This window comes from Zootermopsis nevadensis, unplaced genomic scaffold (genome assembly GCF_977971745.1).
Source record: "Zootermopsis nevadensis isolate Lab colony 2312 unplaced genomic scaffold, Znev_1.0 Znev_ptg000028l, whole genome shotgun sequence".
Lineage (NCBI taxonomy): Eukaryota > Metazoa > Arthropoda > Insecta > Blattodea > Termopsidae > Zootermopsis > Zootermopsis nevadensis.
The window spans coordinates 6,375,316-6,397,211 of record NW_028259160.1 but is presented as its reverse complement, the minus strand read 5'-3'; the positions used below and the strand labels follow the sequence as shown (position 1 = coordinate 6,397,211).

The following is a 21,896-nucleotide window of genomic DNA, read 5'->3' as shown; positions in this document are numbered from 1 at the left end:
TATTGAATAGAACATATGTTTTCTTGCATTATGTTTTGAGCCCAACTTATCCAGTGGTTGATGGCCAATCAAACGTTATCTTGTGATATGAAAGACCACACTTTGTTGCAGTAATCCAAGGGACTGAAACAGTTTTGTCTGATTATTTTAAAGTTTTGGAAAATGTTCTTCCACTGATGCTGTTTCTTTTTTAATCTCTATTTGATGAAAATATTTATCTCTTGGTTATTTGAATCTGTGGTTTTATTATTTACCTATACAGTATATATTTAAGTTTTTATTTAGTAGTCATATTATTGACCAAAATTATAATTTTTAAACTTCCATAATTCATTATTTTATATCACAATATTATTATTGTTCTGTATGTTACACTCATGATGTTTGTCATAGTTTAGGTCTGTATTTGCTACATACTGCTCAGTATGCTGTGTAATGTCTTGCTGCTTTTTTTTGTAGGCGAACATTATGGAAGAACAAGTTTGAAATGACATATGTTGGTCCAAGCCAAGTACTTGTTAAACCATTAGCACCTGGATCACGTGGTGTTATCCTCAAATCACATTATGGCTATGAGATTGATGATGTACGCATCATGGGCCGGGACAACTATCTCGTTGCCCGCACTTCGGAAACTGTTCTTCTGGGAGACTTACAACGTAACTTACTCAGTGAAGTGCTGTGGACACACACTGGAAGAAATGAAAAGTTCTATTTTGACAATCCAACTGTATGTCTTATCTTCAATGCAGGTGAACTTAGTCTGGTGGAGTATGGACAGAATGACATTCTAGGATCTGTTAGGTTGGTACCATACTATGAACACCTTGTTGAGTATGCACATACATTTACATGTAAATTAAAGTGGGACTGATAATTGATTGGTAGGACACAAAAATGCATCTTTTGATGAATTATTTATGTTGTTAGTCGACATGTCAATGTTTATCTTTGCCTCTATTTCTTATACAGGACAGAATTCATGAATCCTCATCAGATCAGTGTACGCTTAAATGAAAGACATCTTAACACAGCAGAAAATAATAAGAAGTTGGCATATTTGCAGGATCTGAAGACCATTTGCATAGGTATGGAACATAAGATAAAATTCAATTTTAAAGGGTTTTGACAATGGTGTGTTACACTCAGGATTACTAAATTCTTGGACTTTGTCCATTGTCTGATATTCAGAAGAACACAACATTTCAGAAACTTGATCTGTTTCCATCGTCAGGTTAAAAGAGAAGGGGGCAACTACTCACCTGGGTCCATTAGAAAGAGCTAACCTCAGTCACAGTCATGAGATTAAACAACTTTTAATTTAGAAAATATTGGCCATTTTATTATAGCCAGATTAGCTCAGTTGGTAATCTTATTGCCTGCAAACTGGTTAACCAGTATTTGGTTCGTGGTAGGGGTTGGTGTCTTTCCCTTCTCTAGCTGAGGTAAGGACATGAATTACAAGATAGGATGCATGTCTTCCATCATTTGCTTCAGGTCATATGGTGGAGCAAATAATTCGTTTCTGTTTATAGTTTCCATTGACATAGATTTTCACAATGTGAAATTTATTAGCTGTAGTCTCATAGTTTCATGCTATAACCATATTTGTAATTGTTAACTCATAACTATCAGTTACTAACTGACTGACTAACCAATGCTAACTGCATGGAACAGAGTCGTCCTTGGAAAGCTAATAGTACACTCAGCTAGTAAAGAATTTCCCTACCATTTATGGAACCTTAAGATTCATTATCATTTTCACAAGAGCCCACTACCAACCCTTATCCAGAGCCAGATAATCCCAGTTCACAACCTCCAACCCTGTTTTTCCTCTGTCTCTTCCTAGGTCATCCAAGCCATTCATATTTCTCATCTCCCTCATGTGTGCTACATGTTTTACCTATCTCACATTCCTTGGTTGGAACACCCCAATAATATTTAGTGAAGACTACAAATTATTGAATCCTCATGCAGTTTAGTAGGATTTGAGGATTTCACAGTGGTGAGTATCTCAGGCGGGATCTATGGGAGATAGGAGTTGGAGGAGACTGGATTTCGTTGGCCCAGGACAGGGTCCGGTGGAGGGCTTTGGTTAATTCGGTGATGAACCTTCGGGTTCGGTAAGCCATCTAGTTTGTTAGTTAGTTAGTTAGAGTATGAAGATTGCTTTTTTGTCTTGGCTGTCATGGGTTGTAGCACCATTTCACAGGTCCTTGCTGCCTCCATCATTGCCCTGATGATGGAGGCAGCAAGGATGTCTGAAACGTTAGTAAACTTTTACCAGAGTACATGGCAGTACTATCCAGCAGACAACCATTTTCTTTCTCATGCAGTTTTCTTCAACCTACTCTCATTTCATCCCTCTTAGATCCAAATATTCTCGTAAACATCCTGTTCTGAGACACCCTCAGTAATTTTTGACACAAAGAACACAAAATTTTTAGGCATGTTCTTTGATATACAAGAGCTGAACCGGCTAATAAATGTTCATCAAGGCACAAATGAATGATGTAAGATAACAAAGAATTCATTTGGAAATATTCTGTACTCAAAACTGAAGTACACTTTTAGTTCTTCCCTTATCTCAAGAGATTTTTTCTACCATTCTGTTTGCCAGTGGACCTGGTGTATGGAACAACAGTTTCCCAAATAACACATGACTCAAAGATTGATTGGTTGGAGCTTAATGAGACAGGGCGCAAGTTGCTGTTCCGTGACAAGAAGATGCGCCTCACTCTGCTTGACATCTTAAGGGACCAGAAAAATTCCATTTTGAATTTCTGTACATTTGTCCAGGCAAGTAATTAGCTACAACTCTAATAATTTACTCTTTTGCAAGATCTTAGAATCAGGTTATCAAGAAATTTCCTTGAAGATGACTATCTCTTGGATGTTTTATCATGCAGTCTTATGTAAACTGAACAGTGTCTTTAGTTTTGACAATTGAGTTGACAGTTTGTTGCTTTGCTACAACTGTAGGCTTATTTCAAAATATGTTTTCCACTTATCATACTGTATGTCTTGTTCATATTTATATTGACTCCTTAGATGTTATGAGCAGAGTATAATAATCCATGGCGTAACAGCCCTCTGAGAGTCTAAGCCGACTAGCTGGCTGCTGGCCTCACGTTCACATGCCTAAGCAGAGGTGAATGATCATCCAACCAGATATAGGGTGACGTGTGGTTAGCATGACGAACCGCCAGCCATTGCTAGTTTTCATGACCGGATTACACTACCCATTATAGCTCCCCAATTTCCTCGCGATTCTGGGTTGGCACTGGTCCCATACACTGGTCGAAAATTTCATGAGAAATTTCTTCCCCGAGACTCGAACCAGCGCACATTCCATATCACTGATCCGAAGCATGATGCCTCAGACCGTGCGGCTACGGCGCGGGACATGAGCAGAGTATATTACATTAAAATAGACTGCGACTGCTTCTTTTATGACCTTTCATCATTCACAATCTTCCTACCATTTAATGTTATGTAACACATGAGTCATTCAATCACAACTGAAAATCTAGATGTAGGTATGCAAAGTTGACAAAAGAAGTGGCTGCAAGTTGGACAACTGGGATTTCATTATGTATGGAGGGCAAGGATTTTTCCTTGTGTCACAACATCCAGGTCAGCTGCCATCTGGCCACCTGTCCAATGAGCACCGGAAACTTTTTTCCTTGGATTAAAGTGGCCAGAGGATAAAGCTGGCCACTTAGCTACTACTAGTGCCAGGTCTAGAATACATGGAATTTATCTCCATACCTCCTGTCTGCTTCAGTGGCATAGCCCTTAGTCATGTAGAAAACTTTGCTGTTACTAATATTCTATATTTTTTTCTGTGATGACAGTGGGTGCCTGGTAGTGATGTTGTTGTGGCTCAGTCACGGAACAATTTATGTGTGTGGTATAACATTAACGTTCCAGAGCAAGTCACATTGTTCAGTATCAAGGGAGAAATAGCAGATGTCATTAGAGCGGATGGTAGAACAGAGGTACGTTGATTTAACCCTTAATGTCTGTTTTTACAGTTTTCTCTAATATCCTGTGCAGAGTATATTTTGCTACTTTAGGTTTTTTGTATTACTGTTTTTTTATGCTTTCATTTTATTTTTCTCTTATCTTATGATTGTATACATAAGCTGGGGTAGCTCAGTTAGTTTAGTGTCTGACTACACACTGGACAACCAGTGTTTAATGCTTGGCAGGGGCGAAGGATTTTTCTTGTAGCCTCTGCTTCCACATCAGCTCTGGGGCCCACCAAGCCTCCTATCCAATGGGCATTGGGTAACGGATAAGTATTACTGTGCCACTAAAACTTTCTATAACTATCAGATTATGTTACTTCAGTAGTCTCATCCACCTGAAGTGAATGATCTTGTGACATGGAAAATTGTGTGTCAAACACTTATAGTAACATGTAGCACTGGTGGGATTGAAATGTGTGCGCTTCTATAAATATATGTAACACTCAGACTGTCAAATTATAGCAGTAAGAACAAGAGATTGTACCTTAGCTTCCTTGTTTTAGAACAGAAGATAGGATTGTGGTATAATTTTATCCCGGTACACAAAAAGATACTTATAATTTTTTAAATATCCTTAAAACAGTAAAATAATTTATTGTTGTAGGTTAAAAGTTTCATATGTATGGAAACACTGAATTAGCTTTTCATTGTATACATATCACATACATTAATTGCAGGTAATTGTTCAAGAGGGCCAGCATCAGCTGGGTTATGAATTAGATGAAGGCCTTATTGAATTTGGTACAGCAGTCCATGATAATGACTTTGGTCGAGCCATCATGTTCCTGGAGTCCCTAGGAGACAAACCTGAAGCTGAGGCAATGTGGAGTAATCTTGCAAGCTTAGCTGTTGATAAGAACAAGTTGCAGGTGGCTGAACGATGTTATGCAGCTTTGGGAGACGTGGCTCAAACACATTACCTGAGAGAAACTATAAAGATAGCAGATGAATATGCAAAAGAAAATGGTAAGTAACTAAGTAATTAACTCTGTGGAGCAGTCCTAATTGAGAAGCTAATACTTTCTGACCTGTACAATATTTTATTTTGATATATGGAACTCAAACATTTATTGCCATGGTCACAGGAGACTACCACTGGTCTCTATTGTGAACCACATCTGCATCTCATGCCCTATAATTGTAATTAACATATTTAATGATTAGTTGTATTCTGTGAGTGTGTGTGTTTGTGGTGTAATGAATCAGTCATTTTCCAAATCTAGAGAATCATATCAAGGATGCCCTCATTGCAGACAATCATATTTGTTATTTTATATTTTAAGTATTTTATTGTAACACATAATAAACAATTAAATTGATTATTCAGCTGGAAATGGGATGGCTTGTCCTGAAGTATGGGCCCGTCTGGCAATCCTCAACAAGAGACTGAAAGATGCAGAAGCCATTTATTTGGAACAGAACCAATTGGATGAAGCTCTTAACATGTACCAACGCTTCCACAAGTGGGATGAAGGTAGCATATTTTAACTCACTTTTAAAATATTGTGCCTTCTACAGTGCACCTGTTTTTCTTTTTGTTGCTTGTGTTCTGTGTTTGTTCACATCCCATAAGGCCTTAATCTCACCTGTTGCAATATTTTTCAGTAATGAAACACCAGTGCATGGTGAGAGATTGCTGTATTTTTAATATGAATGATACCTACATAATTCTGTTCCCTTGACGAGCTGAATGGTACGTTTGATTTGCAGCGTTAGCATTGGCAGAGCTGAAGAGCCACCCCAAGTATGAGGAACTTCGTGAAAAACACATGAAATGGCTAATGGAGACTAATCAGGAAGAGAGGGCTGGTGAAATTAAAGAAAAAGATGGTGACTACAGCACAGCTCTGAACTTGTACCTCAAAGCCAATCTCTCTACAAAGGCTTCTAGGTGGGTCATTCAACTGAGATAAAAGTTTTCTGGGTTGAAGTTTTGATACTGTTAATTTTGTTACATACTATGACTAAAATTATATACTACATGTTCAATGTATCAGTTAATGTGTTAGCTCTTCAGTGTAACAACAAAACAAATGAGAGTTAGTGAGAATAAAATTTTTAACAAAATGATTGACAGGCAACCTTGTTAATTTGAAATTCACATTGTCGGATGTCATTGGGTCTGAAATAAGCATTTTAAATAATCTAATTGTCTAAGTTCACACTTATTTTGCATCTTTGTTGTGGTTGTCACAAGACTGCACAATGGAAGTGATTCATCGAGTTGTATCTATAGTTCTGTGGAGTGTAGAGAGTAGAGAGTAGGATAGCTCTAATGGCAGAATGATTGGTGACAGGCTGGATTACCTAATTTTGGTATTGGCAAGAAAAGGATCCTTTCTTTGCTACCACATTCAGAACAGATCTGGAGACTAATCATTCTTCATGTATAGAATTATTGGTCATGCATTTTTTTTACAGAAGTGCATTAAATTAGGCATATTGGGAGATGTATCCTTCCATTTGTCTGTGAAACCACTGAACAGATTTCAGTGTACTCATAATTTGGTACTGGAAGTATATATTAAAAGCTATGAGGAAAATGAATTTATTGTTAAGTTCATATTAGTATAATATAATGCCTATGTTACATGAATTTTCATCAAACTTTGTAATTTTTATCAGAATCTTTATATTATGAAGAAGACTGGTACATGACATAAAATGTATGTCTCGTGCAGACCAACAATTTTTGTTTAAACCTTTTTCTGCATTGTGTATATTTAACAAAACACATTTATTTCTGATTCTGTACAATGATACTACTTGTGATCAGCATTGCAACAATAGACTTACATCTGTATTAAATGAAGGTCAATGAGGTATTCAAAATATGAAAGAACACATTTGGAAAATATGTATGTTCATAGTAAGCCTACAATTTTTTCCTCTTGTTCAGTCCTTGGAAATTTCATATTTCCAGTATTACATAATATCAGTTTACATATTTGATTTACTTTGTACATTCCAGATTGATCCAGAATAATCCTGAGATGCTACGTAATGATGAACTGGTGGCTAAAGTTTTATCAGCTTTACTGCGTGGCAAATTATTTGAGCAGGCAGGAGAGCTTTATGAGAAAGTAAACCAGACTGAAAAGGCTTTTGAATGCTATAGAAAGGCTCAGGCATTTCCAAGAGCTATAGAACTGGCTCGATTTGTTTCACCATCAGGTACTGAACAATTTTTCTCATACTATATTGTTGTAAAGAGCGAATTTCTGTAAAACCTTCATATCTACTTATGAATCCATTTGGCATCACAACCCAGAACAAATACATTGTCATCTTCATTGCTATGACAACCTCAAATCTCACAATTTTTCTCACGCTTACTGCTGTATAGAGGGTCTCATGATCAGGTACTGAATAATTTTTCACATTTGTTTACTGCTTTATAGATGCTTGTGCATTCCAAGAGCTATAGACTTGGCTCAGTTTGTTTCATCATCAGATACTGAATAATTTTGACGTAAATACGTCTATAAGGAAGGGTCATTCGGCAAAAAAGTGGAATGAAAAACGGAAACAAAAAAGTGTACCAAGTGTACCTAGGGAACGTCGTGTTTACTCGGAATTGTTGTTACCTAGGAAATGTCATCTGTTTACTCGGCATTATTGTTACCTAGGAAACGTCATCTGTTTACTCGGCATTGTTGTTACCTATAAAACATTACATTACCTTACCTTACCTTACCTTACATTACATTACCTTACCTTACCTTACCTTACCTTACATTACATTACATTACATTACATTACATTACATTACTTTGCATTACATTCAGCTACCACAGACCCATCTTAAGCGTAACTAATTCAAGTTTATTAAGCAATGTCTTAATCAAACTTATCTCAATTGTAAAGCATGTATAAAGGAAATATTTAGAATAAAGTCAATATATAAACTTCCTTTCCGTATAGATGTATTTACGTCAAATTCTCCGGAACCGTGGTTCCACTGACAACTTTTTCTCCTGTGTTTACTACTATAGAGGCTCAGACATTTTCAAGAGCCATAGAACTGGCTCAGAGTGTTTCAGGTACCAAATTAGCATAAATTAATGTTAGCCCATGTCCATGTTTAGATATTATCAGTAATGTTTCCCTTTATCCTCTTTACTTTCTCACACAAAGTGCAGAATGGTACTGTAATTATAAAATGAAAGGAAACAGAGATTTAGACAGAATTACAAGTCTGCATATTTTTTCTATATCTACAACTTGGTACAGGAAAGTCAAGTGGGGCCTACTCCAGATTCAGTGTCTAATGCATTTCTAACTACCTTGGTAGTTTTGAGTGTTGTGTCAAAATTAATTATTAATAATATTAACTTGTATTTTAGGTATATCTGTAAAATATATACAGTCTGAATAATGTATAGCCATTTCACAATTATGTTTGTTATAGAATATTCCTATTTAAGCCCTACAGTTCATGGCTACTTTGAAATATCACCATCCAAACAATTAATAAAAATAGTTGCACAAAAAAGTATAAAGTATCATGATTTTGGTTCTTTACAGAGGTTGTACATCTGGAGGAACAATGGGGAGACCATCTGGCAGCCAACAGGCAGCTTGATGCTGCTATAAGTCATTACATTGAGGCTGGCAAAACACTGAAGGCATTGGAAGCAGCTGTGGGGGCCAAACAGTGGAAAAAATCTGTTCAGATCATCCAGGTCATATTGTGTAATAAGTAGATGTTGCATGCTTTAGCTACAAGTACTTCATTGTTTGAACTGAAGCTATTACATAGCAATTTCTCATCCACCAACAGATTCTCTCCAGTGGTTACTTCACTGTTTCATAGTTCTGTGAAGGAATAGGGTTGGAAGATAATATTTAAATAAATCTTAAAGAAGGTTTTTTGTTTGCTGGATTTCATTGGCACATAATAGGGTTCAGTTGCAGGCTTTTGTGAATATAGTAATTACCCCCCCCCCCCCCATTTTTTTTTTTTTATAATTTTATACCTTTTACTTTTCAATAAATATTATTAGAGTGATCAAGTAAAGGAGGATGAGATGGACAGGATATGTATCATTAATAGGAAAGATGAGAAATGCATATAACATTTTAATCAGAAAACCTGAAGAGAAGTGACCAGTTGGTAGACTCCGACATAGATTGAACAATGATATTAAAATGTATCCTAAAGATAAAGGTATGAGGTTGTGGACTGAAGGTAGTATCCAATGACAGACTCTTGTGAACATGGTAATGAACCGACAGGTTCTAAGAAAGGTAAGAAATTTCTTGATTAGCTGAATTACTGTAAACTTCTCAAGGTGCTCTATGGAGTTGGTTAGATGAAAAACTATCAACTTTTCACACAACACTCTGTACCATGGAACTAGTTATGAATGGATTAACCAACAGTAAATTTAAGTACAGCGATGAAAATTCCAATCTCTTGATTTTCATAGGTGTTTGATGATCCTGAAGTTGTTGCGAAGTACTATACTCATCTAGGAAAACATTTTGCTTCTAATCAAGAGTACTCAACAGCTGAACATTTGTACATTCAGGCAGGAATGCACAAGGAAGCTATTGATATGTACAATCAAGCAGGTAAGACTATAGGATGGAATAAATATGTAACACTTTAAATTTTTCAGTGCCTACATTCTGAACCATAGCTACGAGGCGCGTCCCAAAAGTAAGTTTCCCACCCGTCCCACAGCTAGCAAACCTTATATTGAGCGAAGCGACTGTGCGTACGTGATAGAGCAATGACGTAGCATGGCGCATGCACTAACGGTACTTCCCGCGTTCTCACAGTAGCATCGTTGCAGCTGATGAAGATGGAGGTTCTTATTCCAGCTCCCGCCGACTGTGAAGTGCGGTCAGTGATAACGCTAGGCCGCACACGGCTCGACGGACAGCAAGTCTCCTGCAGGAGTTCAGCTGGGAGGTGTTTAATCATTCACCCTACAGCCCGGACCTCGCTCCCAGTGATTTCCATCTTTTCCTACACCTCAAGAAATTCCTGTCCGGTCAGCGTCAGCGTTTTGAGAATGACAGAGAGGCGGAGATGGTTGTCACACAGTGGTTCCAATCCCAGGCGGCAGACTTCTACGACACAGGTATTCAAAAGTTGGTCCCACGGTATGACAAATGTCTCAATTCCGGTGGCAAATATGTTGAAAAATAGCTGGGCACTTGCTGTATCTGTTGCAATAAATATTTCCATGAAATTGTGTTTTGTTTCTGTAAACGGCCCCAGGGAAACTTACTTTAAGGACGAGCCTTGTACATACCCTGTTGACTGAACACTGTTAGATCACAAGACAGCAGCATTGTATCCTCCTCCTTTTCTTCTTTCATTAGGCAACTTAACCAACTTAATTAGTTTGCTAGAATGTAAATCTACAATATGGAAATTGGTTGAAGTCATGATTTTGCATTCAATTTGGCAGTGATAACTGATGAACTGCCTCAGCCATTCATATGAAATTAGTGTGGTGATAAATCATGAAGCCACATACATATTTTATACGAAATGTTTCTGTATGTTACAAATTACAAACAAAGTGAAGATAATCTCAGAAGTTTTTTCGTAAATTAAACTTAGTGGGAACTGTTCTAATGCAAAGTATGCACATAAATTATTTATTAATTTCTGTAATTAATATATAGTTCTTGTTATTCTCATACATATTGAATTATTTTCCAGAAAATAGTTCTCAGATATTCTTCACTGTTTGTTAAATTCTGCATAATTTTGGGTAACTATTGTTTTGTAGTTGTTTATGTTTCGCCTCCATTCTGTTTGTCCACAATGTATTGTATTTCTTGATGTGCTTTGTCACAGTGTTTGATTTTATAGGTGAGTGGGACAAAGCCCATAAATTGGCAAGCCAGTACCTGGATTCTAATGAGGTATCAACAATGTACATCTCTCAAGCCAAAACTCTAGAGGAGCAGGGGAATCTTAGAGAAGCTGAGAAACTGTACCTTTATGTACCTGAACCTGACATGGCCATCTCCATGTACAAGAAACACCATCAGTATGATCAGGTAAAAATTATCAGAACTCTTGTATTCCAGATGAAGGATGTGATCAAAATGTGGCACACAGTCCAAATCCAGACTCTTTTTTATGGTTACCTTTGTTATCTTAAAATGTAGTTTTGCCACAGTAAGGTTAGGTTTTGTACATACTAGATGTAAAGGTTAAACTTAGTGGGAACATGATTCATTCTTCTGGTATTAGGAACTTCTTCTCCTTCTATGGCTCTCCAGTCCATATTCGGTCCATGGCCTCCTCAATTCTCCTCTTCCATTTGATCCTCTGTTAGGTCCGTCTGTCCAAGGCTTTGATCGAGGTTTCGAAACATCTTCCTTTTTATGGCGCAAGGTTGTTAGCCTTGCAACCAACCCCCAACTTGGGAGACTAGGGTACCTGTCTTAGTCTGACCTCTCCCCCTCGACAATCTGACTAGGGAGGCCCTACCGCCAGCATAGCTCTTGGGGGTCACTGAGGTACTCAAGCCCCACCACCATATTAGGAACTACATAGTACAATATTTGCTCAGAATTAAATGTATTGACTACACCACTACAATGCAAGTCTCCTGAAGTTACAGTAGGCAGTAACACTTCCTCATCGTCAGAAGTAAAGATTATTTTATCATGAGTTATTTTACTGAGATATAATGGTTAGATATTTTTTAAATTAATTAGCTGCCTTTTCTACATACCAGATGTTCAAGTTATACTGCATTAACTTGGTTATGAGAACCTTGTTTATGATGAGGGTGAGATATGTGTTAAGGTACAAGAGGTTTTAACAAGTGCTCTTCACATACTGTTACTGTCATCTGTGTTACAAATATAATGATGCAGTATTTTCTTTAAATTAGATTTAAGTTGAGATTTTAAGTTCTCATGGTGGTGGTGATTGATCACTCTGATAATGGAGGCAGCAAGCACCTCAATGTTTGTGAACTTATACTGGGCTACACAATACAACAAACGAGAAGACAGTCATCTTCATCTTCAAATTTAAAGTCCTTTTCATTTGACAGATGATGCGTTTGGTGAACCAGCACCATTCTGAACTTGTGCAGACAACACATCTGCATCTTGCACAAGAGATGGAGGCACAAAATAACTGGAAAGGTGCAGAACAACATTATCTCAATGCTGGAGACTGGAAAGGGGCTGTCAATATGTACCGTGCAGCCAGTTTGTGGGAGGATGCTTACAGGGTCAGTCAGCATCAGCATCAAACCTTACCTAACTCATGTACGAGGGTCGCTCATTAAGTAATGCCCCACATTTTTTTCCTCAGAACATATTTATTCAAGATGGCTCAAATTTAGTGACAATATAAATCAATGTTTCCTTTACACATACTATTTTTTCACATAGTCCCCATCAACTTGTACGGTTTTACGCCAGCGTGGAACAAGTGCATGCATGCCTTGCCGGTACCAGCTCTTGTCCTGTGCACGTAGCCATGTCCTCACTGCTTGAATCACGCTCTCGTCATCTTCAAATCTTGTTCCGCGGATAGCATCTTTAAGTGGCCCAAAGAGATGGAAGTCGGAGGGTGCCAGATCTGGACTGTAGGGTGGATGGGGTAGCACCGTCCTACCCAATTTGGTGATTTCTTCCCGGGTTCTCAGACTTGTGTGAGGGCGTGCATTGTCGTGCAGGAGCAAAATTTCTGCTGGATGCTTGTGAGGCCGAACTCGTCGAAAACGCTTCTTGAGGGTTTTCAGGGTCCTGATGTACGCGTCTGAATTGATGGTCGCACCTCTTGGCATCACATCCACAAGAATGACCCCATCACTGTCCCAAAAGACAGTCATCATGACTTTTCCGGCGGAGGGAGTTGTCTTGAATTTCTTCTTTCTCGGTGATTGAGGATGATGCCACTCCATTGACTGCCTTTTTGTCTCTGGCTCAAAGTGGTGTATCCAGGTTTCGTCACCTGTAATGATCCGGAACAGAAAGACCTCTCCCTCAGCATCAAAACGCTCCAACAATTCAGAAGAAATCGTTTTCCTTTGAATCCTGTGGTCTGCTGTGAGACTTCGTGGAACCCATCTTGCGCACACCTTCGAATATGCGAGAGCCTGGATAATTGCAATCACACTTCCATTGCTAACTGAAAGCTGTTGGGCCAATTGTCGAGTTGTGATGCGCCGATCCTCACGAATAATGGCATCCGCGCGGTTCAACATGTCTGGAGTGGTGGCTGTGGCAGGACGCCCAGAGCGCGGCAGATCACGGAGCTCGGTTTCTTCACTTCCTGAAGCTTTAACTCTCTTAGCCCAGCGACCAACGGTGCTCCTATCGACTGCACAGCTTCCATACACAGCACACAAACGTTTATGAATGTTCACCACCGTTTCTTTTTCAGCAACAAAGAATTCAATTACAGCTCGTTGCTTGTAACGAGAGTCGTTCACAGACGCCATTTTAACAGTTCACTACAGCTCCGCTATCGGTTGGAATCATTTGAAACTCCGTACACGAACGCGGGAAACATCAAATCTCAAGCATGTAAAAGTACACTTTTCTATCTTCATTATTGGCTGAGAAAAAAAATGTGGGGCATTACTTAATGAGCGACCCTCGTACTTGCCTGGTCATAATGAACCACCAAATATAATGCACACTGCAGTTTTTAAAGGTTTGGTTGAATAATACTTTTTATGCATATCAATTATATAAAGTTTACTGACTCATTTATAAATACAGTGAACATCTGTCAATGCATTAAACATTTTTTGAATTCTTAAGTTTCTCCTTTTTGTGTGCTTTCTCAAAGTTCTCACTTCTGCAGTTTTTCTTCTTCAGTTTGTCACTTCATGTTTGTTTCTCTCATCTTTATTATATTTCTGATTTATCGACATTTTATATTATTTGAATATAAGTACTTCTGGTCTAATTTATTCCACTTACACATATCATTGTGTGCCACCTATGTGTCAGATCTCTTTTGTAATCTGGACTAATAAGATTTTCTTTAATTAATGTACTTTTATTGTTTGTTTACTTTCAGGCATAATCTTAATATCTTACTAATTTGTTTCCCCTTTAAAAGGTACTATTTTTGTGTTACTACAAAACATTAGGTGAATTGTCATTATGAAGCTTAACAGTGATGGTGTATTAGAATTTATGATGTTCTATTTAAACATTATTTATTGTAATTTAAATCACAGGCAATGGATAACATAAAAATAAAATATTAAATAAATTAATTTACAAGCCTTGAAAGATAGGCAGCCAAGCAAATTGTGACTGATATTTTATGCAAACACTGAAACAGGTTCATTATAGTATATATATATTATATGAATGCAGTTTCAACATTACAGGTTGCTAAAAACAATGGAGGACAGCAGGCCAGCCAGCAAGTTGCATTCCTATGGGCAAAATCTTTAGGAGGAGATTCAGCTGTTAAACTCCTTACAAAGTTCAATCTTCTAGAGACCTCTATTGATTATGCCTGTGAAATTTACCAGGTATTGGAATTCTGAAGTACAGTATAGTGCAGGAGAAGTTTATTATTATGAGTGTGACCTGTGACAAACAGTTATAATGAACATTATTTGAAACACTGTAATTATAGTAGCATAATTTTTAATTACCACTGAATGCCATAAAAATTAGCTCTGAAAATATACAACACCTAATTTATTTAATATAGAAATGTTTCCTGAATTTTGTTTCTCTCAGTTTGAGTTTGCATTTGATTTGGCACGCACTGGCATGAAGTCGAAGATGTCAGATATCCACTACAAATATGCAATGTCTTTGGAAGATGATGGAAAATTTGAAGATGCTGAAAAGGAATTTGTGAAGGCTGGTAAACCCAAGGAGGCCGTTCTCATGTGAGTAATATTTATAAATGTATAATTTAAGTGAGGCATGAGAGAGCACTCATCAAAGCTCTAGTCAGTAAAAAATACTGGTTATGTCATGCATAAATTGAATGTTAACTATGAGAAATATCTGGGATATCAGACTGATATTAACTGGAGACAAACATCAGATACCTTCAACATCTCCTGAATTTATAAATAAAGAGATGACAGAACAGTGGTGTGGTGCATCCAGTGTTCAGAATAGATTATATTGTTTTACAGATTGCTAGCATGTGTCACAGTTGCACTTATAAAAAGCCAAATGTCCCGTCTTCATTTTCCAACATTGGACTACAATTTAAACAGTGTTATTAATAGTCTGATCCAAAAACCACCATTAAATTAACCAGTTTACTAGTGATTATCTGACTCATCACCCTGATGATGGAGGCTATACTGCACTACAACCCAGAAGAAAACTTCTTCAGGATGTCAGACTGCCACAACAAGAATTAAAAATGGGATATCTGAAATGCAGAGCAAGAGTGATAATTACTGAACTATGATATTCAGTATTGAAATTAAGGTCCCTCCTTGCTATATGTTACAGGTATGTTCACAACCAGGACTGGAAGAATGCCCAGCGGGTGGCAGAGGAACATGACCCCGTGTCTGTCACAGAGGTCCTTCTTGGTCAGGCCAAAGACGTGTTCAACTCCAAGAATTACCCTCAGTTTGAGTCCCTGTTGCTGCGGGCACAGAGACCTGAGCTCATCATCAAACATTACCAGGTGAGGCCCAGGAGAGAAACTGTCTTATTGCAGGGGTAGGCTATTTTGTTTTGCTACTCTTACTATATCTATGAGTACCCTGATAAAAAGTATGATTTGAGCTCTATGTGATATAGGGATTATATTGAAGTGATATGATTCTAAACTAAATTTGCCTGACAACTTTTAGTATGGATTGAAATTCAATCAATAGTTTTGGAGACTGCATGTGTGGAAGATACTACCGCCCTGTTATGCATTTCATGTGACCATATAACAAAATTACTTTTATTGTCTCATGTATCTTTCAGGATTCAGGAATGTGGGTGGATGCTCTTAGGGTGTGCCGTGAATATTTACCCAGTCATCTACCAGCATTGCAAGCTGAGTATGACCGTGAGGTAGGATCAAAGGGTTCCAGGGATGTTGTTAGTGTGTTGGCTCAGGCCAGAGAATGGGAGCAGAGTGGAGAATATAAAACAGCAGTGGACTGCCTTCTGAAGGTAACAGCTTCTGGTTTCTTTACACATTGACAATCCTGTAGCTCTTGGTTTCTGCCCATCTGCCTTTAATGTGTTAATCTCTTAATGGGCTGAAATGCTGATCTCCATGTATAGATTGGTACATTGCTTTATCATAAAACTGGCTATTAATTGTAATTCAGATATACCCTGCACCTTTCTATGGCATATTTTGAAGAGATAATTTCAGCAGTAAGTTGTAACATCTTTTGGCTGCATTGTAAGCTACTAATTGAAAGGTTTTATCAGAGGAGAGCACCAATTTTCTGAAAAGACATTTCAGTATGCAGCTGCAAGATTGTTTTGGGAATTCACACAATCAATAATGATCAGAGTATCAGTGTTCAATGTGCAGTTTTGATATGAATGCATATCTTAGACCAAATACATGACAAATTGTATCAAACGTTTGAAGATGTGATTTTCTGTAAACCAAACATGCTGTCTTTGTGCAGGAAAAATTCTGGCTGTGAAAGTGTTGAAGTGAGTTGATTAGGTAGTGCAATTGGTTTCACATATAGTCATTTCCCAATATATACTCAGATATGATGAGTAATATCAAGTACAAAATAAATGTTGCATTTCATTTTGTATTGTTCTGTTTTAGGTGAACACGAGTCTTACCAAAGACCAAAATGTCATTATCAAAGCCTGGACACAAGCAGCTGAACTGACAACGAAATACCTTGAAGGCCAACAGGCTGTGGAAGTGGCTAAAGTGTTAGGTAGGTGCAGCCTATCCAGGTAACAAGCTCTAACAGTAGGTTCAGAGTGAAATGACAATGTAACTTTATTTGACACTCCATTGTTATTATAACCAAGTTAAACTGTAAACTGTACTATCCTGGCATTTGTCTGGAGGAACTGAGGAAAATCACAGAAACCATCATTCAGAGTAGCTTGTGTTCAGGCTCCACCCCAAACTACAAATCCTTTAATTCATGCTAAAAAAAAATTTGGATGCCTTTCAGTCAGTATCCATCCCAACCCAATCCAATCAAACTTAACCTAACCAAAAGTAACATGACCTGAACTGCCCTGTATATATATTTGGCTTAAAAATGATGATTGTTGGTAAAGCAACTATGAGGTCTAATAACGTTGATCATTGTATAGGATATACGAGAGTGAGGCAGAAGGTTTCAGCAATGATTTACTTTACAGCTTGTTGTGTTGGCTGCACTGCTTATTTTGTGCGCAGATAGAAGTATGAACATACGTTATTGCGAAATACTTTCGATCTTGGCCAGTCAGTTGTAGTGTAATAGTAGTAGAAATAAAATGGTTGCTTTGCTCTCCGTATGCACCAAATAAGATCAGTGTGCAATTATACGATTTCTGTGAACTGAGCTGTAGCAGGAGCTGAAATCCATCGCAGACTTTCAGGACAGTATGAAAACAGGGCTTTATCACAGCGAAGTGTATACGAATGGATAACCATGTTCACAAATGGTGGCACAAGTGTGACATGAATGATCAGCCCCCACATCCACTACTGAGGAAAACATTGAAAGAGTCTGTGCCATGATTCTGGATAAACGACAGGTGACTGTCGGTGAAGTGACACATTAGTCATGGTTCTGCTCTTGTGTCTGCATGTGTAATAGCCTTTTGTAATATACAGGACCACGTTTATTGGATATACAACAACACAACCTCGCAGCTCATGTGTATCTGGGAGTAGATCTGATTAAGGAGGCTATTGACACATTCATCCATGCTGAGGATTGGATCAAGGCTAAAAGAGTAGCGAAGGAGCTAGAACCAAGGTATAGTTCTCATTGTAATACCATGAGTGGAAATTTTGTTCTCCTGTCTGGAATAAACAGTACAAAACATTTATATATCTCAAAATATTTAATTTGCTGTTACTTTTTGAAACACCCTCGTAATAAGCATTTCATGAATATCATTTTTTCCTAGTATAGTCATGAACCTGATTTCTATTTATAACTCTTGTTCTGAGATGCGTTAAAAAAATGTTCAAATTATTTTACATAGTTACATTGTGACTAGTTTATCTGTCTTTACTTGCTGTTAACTATTTAAGTTTTCTGTGCTACTGTGGTGATAAAAAGTATATATTGCTAGAGAATAGCTAATGCTGGTTTTGTATTTTCAGTGGGTTTCTAGATAAGTGCTCCATTTTCTTTCCCTTTTATATGCCCTTGCGTAGAAGGGATAAAATAGCTGCTTAAAATTATGCAGGTTAGATATATTTCCATTTCTTCACAAAAGACTATCATGTAGGATTTGAGGTTTTCACAGCAGTGAGTCTGAAGATTGCCATCTTCGAAAGACTATCATTTTTGACAGTAATATCAGAGAGAGACTCATCTCATCATTGTCTACCTTTTACTTGGATATCTGCCATTATCTGTCCTGTACCTGGGAGCTTGCATTATCCTGTAATTTTTTCAGTGTTCATGTCATAAAAACAATAGTCCATTCTTAACATTGGACAGGTCAAGGTGAGGTATGAATAGAATTTTTCCTCTAGCCTCTGCATCCAGACCAGTTATGGGGCCCACCCAACCTCCTATTCAATGGGTACCGGGGCCCTTTCCCAAGGGTAAAGCACGGCCATGGCGTGATGCTGACCACTCACCCCCATCTAGAGCCGAGGTGAAGAATAAGTACGAGCTATACCACCTCTCCCCCCCCAAGTACCTATATGGAGTATAGTGGGAGAGCTTTACTTCTCAGCTTTCCTCTTATTATAATTGCTAAGTTATGAAGACTATGTGGATGAGCGATACAAGGACTGGCTCAGGAGACAAGGCCGGGCTGAACAGTTGGCAGATGTGGACATTATTGGAGCTTTGGACCTTTTGGCAGAGCAGGGTCAGTGGGTCAAATGTCTTGAAACAGCTAAGCAGAATGGATCTCAGGTGCTGCACAAGTATGTGGCACTGTATGCCACACAACTGATCAAGGTAAGGCACATTTCAGATTGAGTGACTAATTGAAAAATAAATTAATTGAGTAAATAACTAACCATCTTCTAAGAACCTCTGATCTAAATTATCTCAGGGGCTTACTAAGCCTCCTGTCCAATGGGTACCTGGTGGGGGAATGCAGCTAACCACTCAACTGAATCCAATCCTAAGATTAAGAGTGCTTAGCCTCCATCTCTCCATACTCTTCATAGCATAGTGATTACCTAAGCAAAGGCATGATGTAATACCATTAGACAGTATCCCTTATCTGGTAACTGAATGAAGATGGCTGTCTTCTGGATTGTAGTACCATGTAGTCTGGTACAAGTTTTCCAATATTTCAGAGGTCCTTGCTACCTCTATCATCAAGCCCCTAATGATGGAGACAGCAAGGACCTCTGAAACATTGGTAAACTTGTACCAGACTACATGGCACTACAATCCAGAAGACAGCCATCACAATAAACATACAATATAAAATCAGATGGTTAGAATTATATAAATTAATAGTAGTTCTGAAATAATAATTGCATCTACATGTTATTGATATTGTACAAGTGTCATTGCTACACCAGCCTTCTGATTTTCCAATGTAGGATGGTTATCCACTGGAGGCTTTGGGCCTATATGTGAAGTATGGTGCACCATTGTATCTTCAGAACTATAATATCTATAAACGCATTGCAATGGACATATTCAATATGTCTAGCTTAAGTGGGCCAGATGCTTACAACACCTGGGCACAGCTGCGGAACATGTTACTCAGTCTGGTAAGAATAATTTCAGTTTGGTTTCTTTGTGATAGAAAGCTTCATACATTCCCATCTGTTTCCAGTTTTCATTGAAAACACATTATCTTTTACTGAAATTGAAAGGAAGACTGCAATGGAAAAATGCATTCTAATTTGGAGTATTTTGCTCTGTAAAACATAAGTGCTATATTTTATGAATACATGTATCTCTCTTAATTTGTAAAATTCTTCTTTATGACTTGTCCACTGCATAAATTATAAAATAATAAAACTAGATTGTTGTGGAAATTGGATTCTGCTTGTGTCTTCAAATAGAAATGATAGAAAAGAGGAAGAAGGCCTATCTGTTGGACCCCATGGTTGAGTTGTCCTCTCTTCCCCTTCCCCCTACTTGTTACCTGAAGATGGAAACAGATTTTAGCTTCCGAAATGTTGTAGTTGTATTATTTAATAATATAGACAATGACCGAAGTCCAAAAGAAAATTTTACTTATCAAATGCATCAGAAAGCTGCAGATTTTGACTGCATGTTTGTTTTCTAGTTCCTTCTCTTTCAAGTAAATGCCAAAAATTGCCTTAATACTCCAAGTAAAGTGGGCCTCAAAATTAATTAAAATAAATCAAACTTCCCCAGGTAATACTCATGTAATATAAATTCTGTAGCTATTAAGTTTCATCTGAATATGTCAAAGGACTGACAGGATAATATAAAAGTTAATTTAGACATTCAAGTAAAGTAGATCTTAAATAAACCAAAGCAAAATTAAAGTGACTTGACAAAACTTATTTACCATACTGAGATTTATCAAAATTAGTCCCATAGTATGGGAGTTGTTACAGATGGAAAGACAGGCTTGATGAAATTAATTTGTTTTTCTTTCAAAATTTGTTTCAAGATGCACCTAACAGTAGTAATGACATATCTCAACATTAGAATGAGACGTTAAAAGTTGTGGCTCACAAATATACAGTAGCAGTATAATACCAGTTTCATATTGTAGTGAAGCAATATATATATGTATTTTATAAGCTTTCTTGATTGATATTTGATCATAACTAAATGCTCTCATTATGAAGACAGAAGCCATGAAGACTTCTTCTGAAGCTGGTAGTGCTCTGCATGACGAGTTTGACACTCTGCTGGTGATCAGTCATTACTATGCAACCCGTACTGCCAGCAGGGAAATAAAGACGCTGGATCACCTGGTGGCCAAACTGTCCACCTCACTCCTCAGACACACAGACATTATCCCTGCAGATAAGGCATTCTGTGAAGCTGGTGTTGATTGCAGAGTGAGTACTATATTGCTAAAATGTAAAAACTGCACATTATTTACAGAAACTAATTGTTATTTTAAAATTTCAATTTACCTTTAAAATAATACTTGTCTGTATGTTTGACTGTTCAGTGATAATATATTCCTTTATTCTTCACCCAACATGTATGTAAGTATTCGTGAATTTGCTTTTCCTGTTCTGCATCGGTTTTATAATTTGGATCATTGATGCTGTCTGTATTCATAATTCATATCAACTTCCTTTACATTCGTGTTATCAGAGTGTTAACTTTACTTCTTCTGAAAGAAAATAACCAACCATTTAGTGAAAAATAATTGAATATTCAGCCCAGTAATAGGAAGCTGTAGGTCATCTAATTGTTTGATGGGCTGTGGTATTCACAGGCTGTTGGGCAAGAGAGTGAAGCATTTGTGTTCCTGAACCATTACCTGGATCTGTGTGAAGCAATTGAGGAGGGTAACCTGGATTTGCTTGACAACAGTGACTTTACCAACACTGACTTCCCCATAGAAATTCCATTACCAGCGTCTCTTCACATTTCATCACAGCAACAGGAGGACATCAAAGAATGGGTGCTGGCCATTTCCATAGACCAGAAGGTTGATCAGGTGGGTGCAAGAATGCAAGTTAATAAGGATGTATCAGAACATTCTCTTCATCCATTTATATTTAAATGTCCAGTGATTATAACCAATAATATAAATTAGTGGGACTCGGGGACAACTGTTTTATTCTTTATTTATATATAT

The 21,896-nt window shown here is 37.6% G+C and overlaps 1 protein-coding gene across 3 annotated transcripts in view; it reads left to right on the top strand.

Moving 5' to 3' along the window:
* Positions 1–21,896, top strand: part of Oseg2 (intraflagellar transport protein Oseg2) — a 31,063-nt gene that overhangs the window by 6,658 nt on the left and 2,509 nt on the right. For 2 of the 3 annotated variants that reach the window (XM_087356909.1, XM_087356911.1), the window contains exons 8-29: positions 460–804; positions 973–1,088; positions 2,621–2,799; positions 3,858–4,001; positions 4,712–5,000; positions 5,362–5,508; positions 5,745–5,925; positions 7,006–7,208; positions 8,562–8,719; positions 9,467–9,611; positions 10,855–11,060; positions 12,071–12,253; positions 14,378–14,524; positions 14,739–14,893; positions 15,477–15,657; positions 15,948–16,139; positions 16,765–16,882; positions 17,782–17,926; positions 18,889–19,093; positions 19,693–19,866; positions 20,926–21,141; positions 21,531–21,755. In XM_087356909.1, the coding sequence (XP_087213035.1) occupies positions 460–804; positions 973–1,088; positions 2,621–2,799; positions 3,858–4,001; positions 4,712–5,000; positions 5,362–5,508; positions 5,745–5,925; positions 7,006–7,208; positions 8,562–8,719; positions 9,467–9,611; positions 10,855–11,060; positions 12,071–12,253; positions 14,378–14,524; positions 14,739–14,893; positions 15,477–15,657; positions 15,948–16,139; positions 16,765–16,882; positions 17,782–17,926; positions 18,889–19,093; positions 19,693–19,866; positions 20,926–21,141; positions 21,531–21,755 (4,054 nt within the window). The remainder of the gene's footprint in view (positions 1–459; positions 805–972; positions 1,089–2,620; positions 2,800–3,857; positions 4,002–4,711; positions 5,001–5,361; positions 5,509–5,744; positions 5,926–7,005; positions 7,209–8,561; positions 8,720–9,466; positions 9,612–10,854; positions 11,061–12,070; positions 12,254–14,377; positions 14,525–14,738; positions 14,894–15,476; positions 15,658–15,947; positions 16,140–16,764; positions 16,883–17,781; positions 17,927–18,888; positions 19,094–19,692; positions 19,867–20,925; positions 21,142–21,530; positions 21,756–21,896) is intronic. The other variant, XM_087356910.1, reaches the window with a different exon arrangement.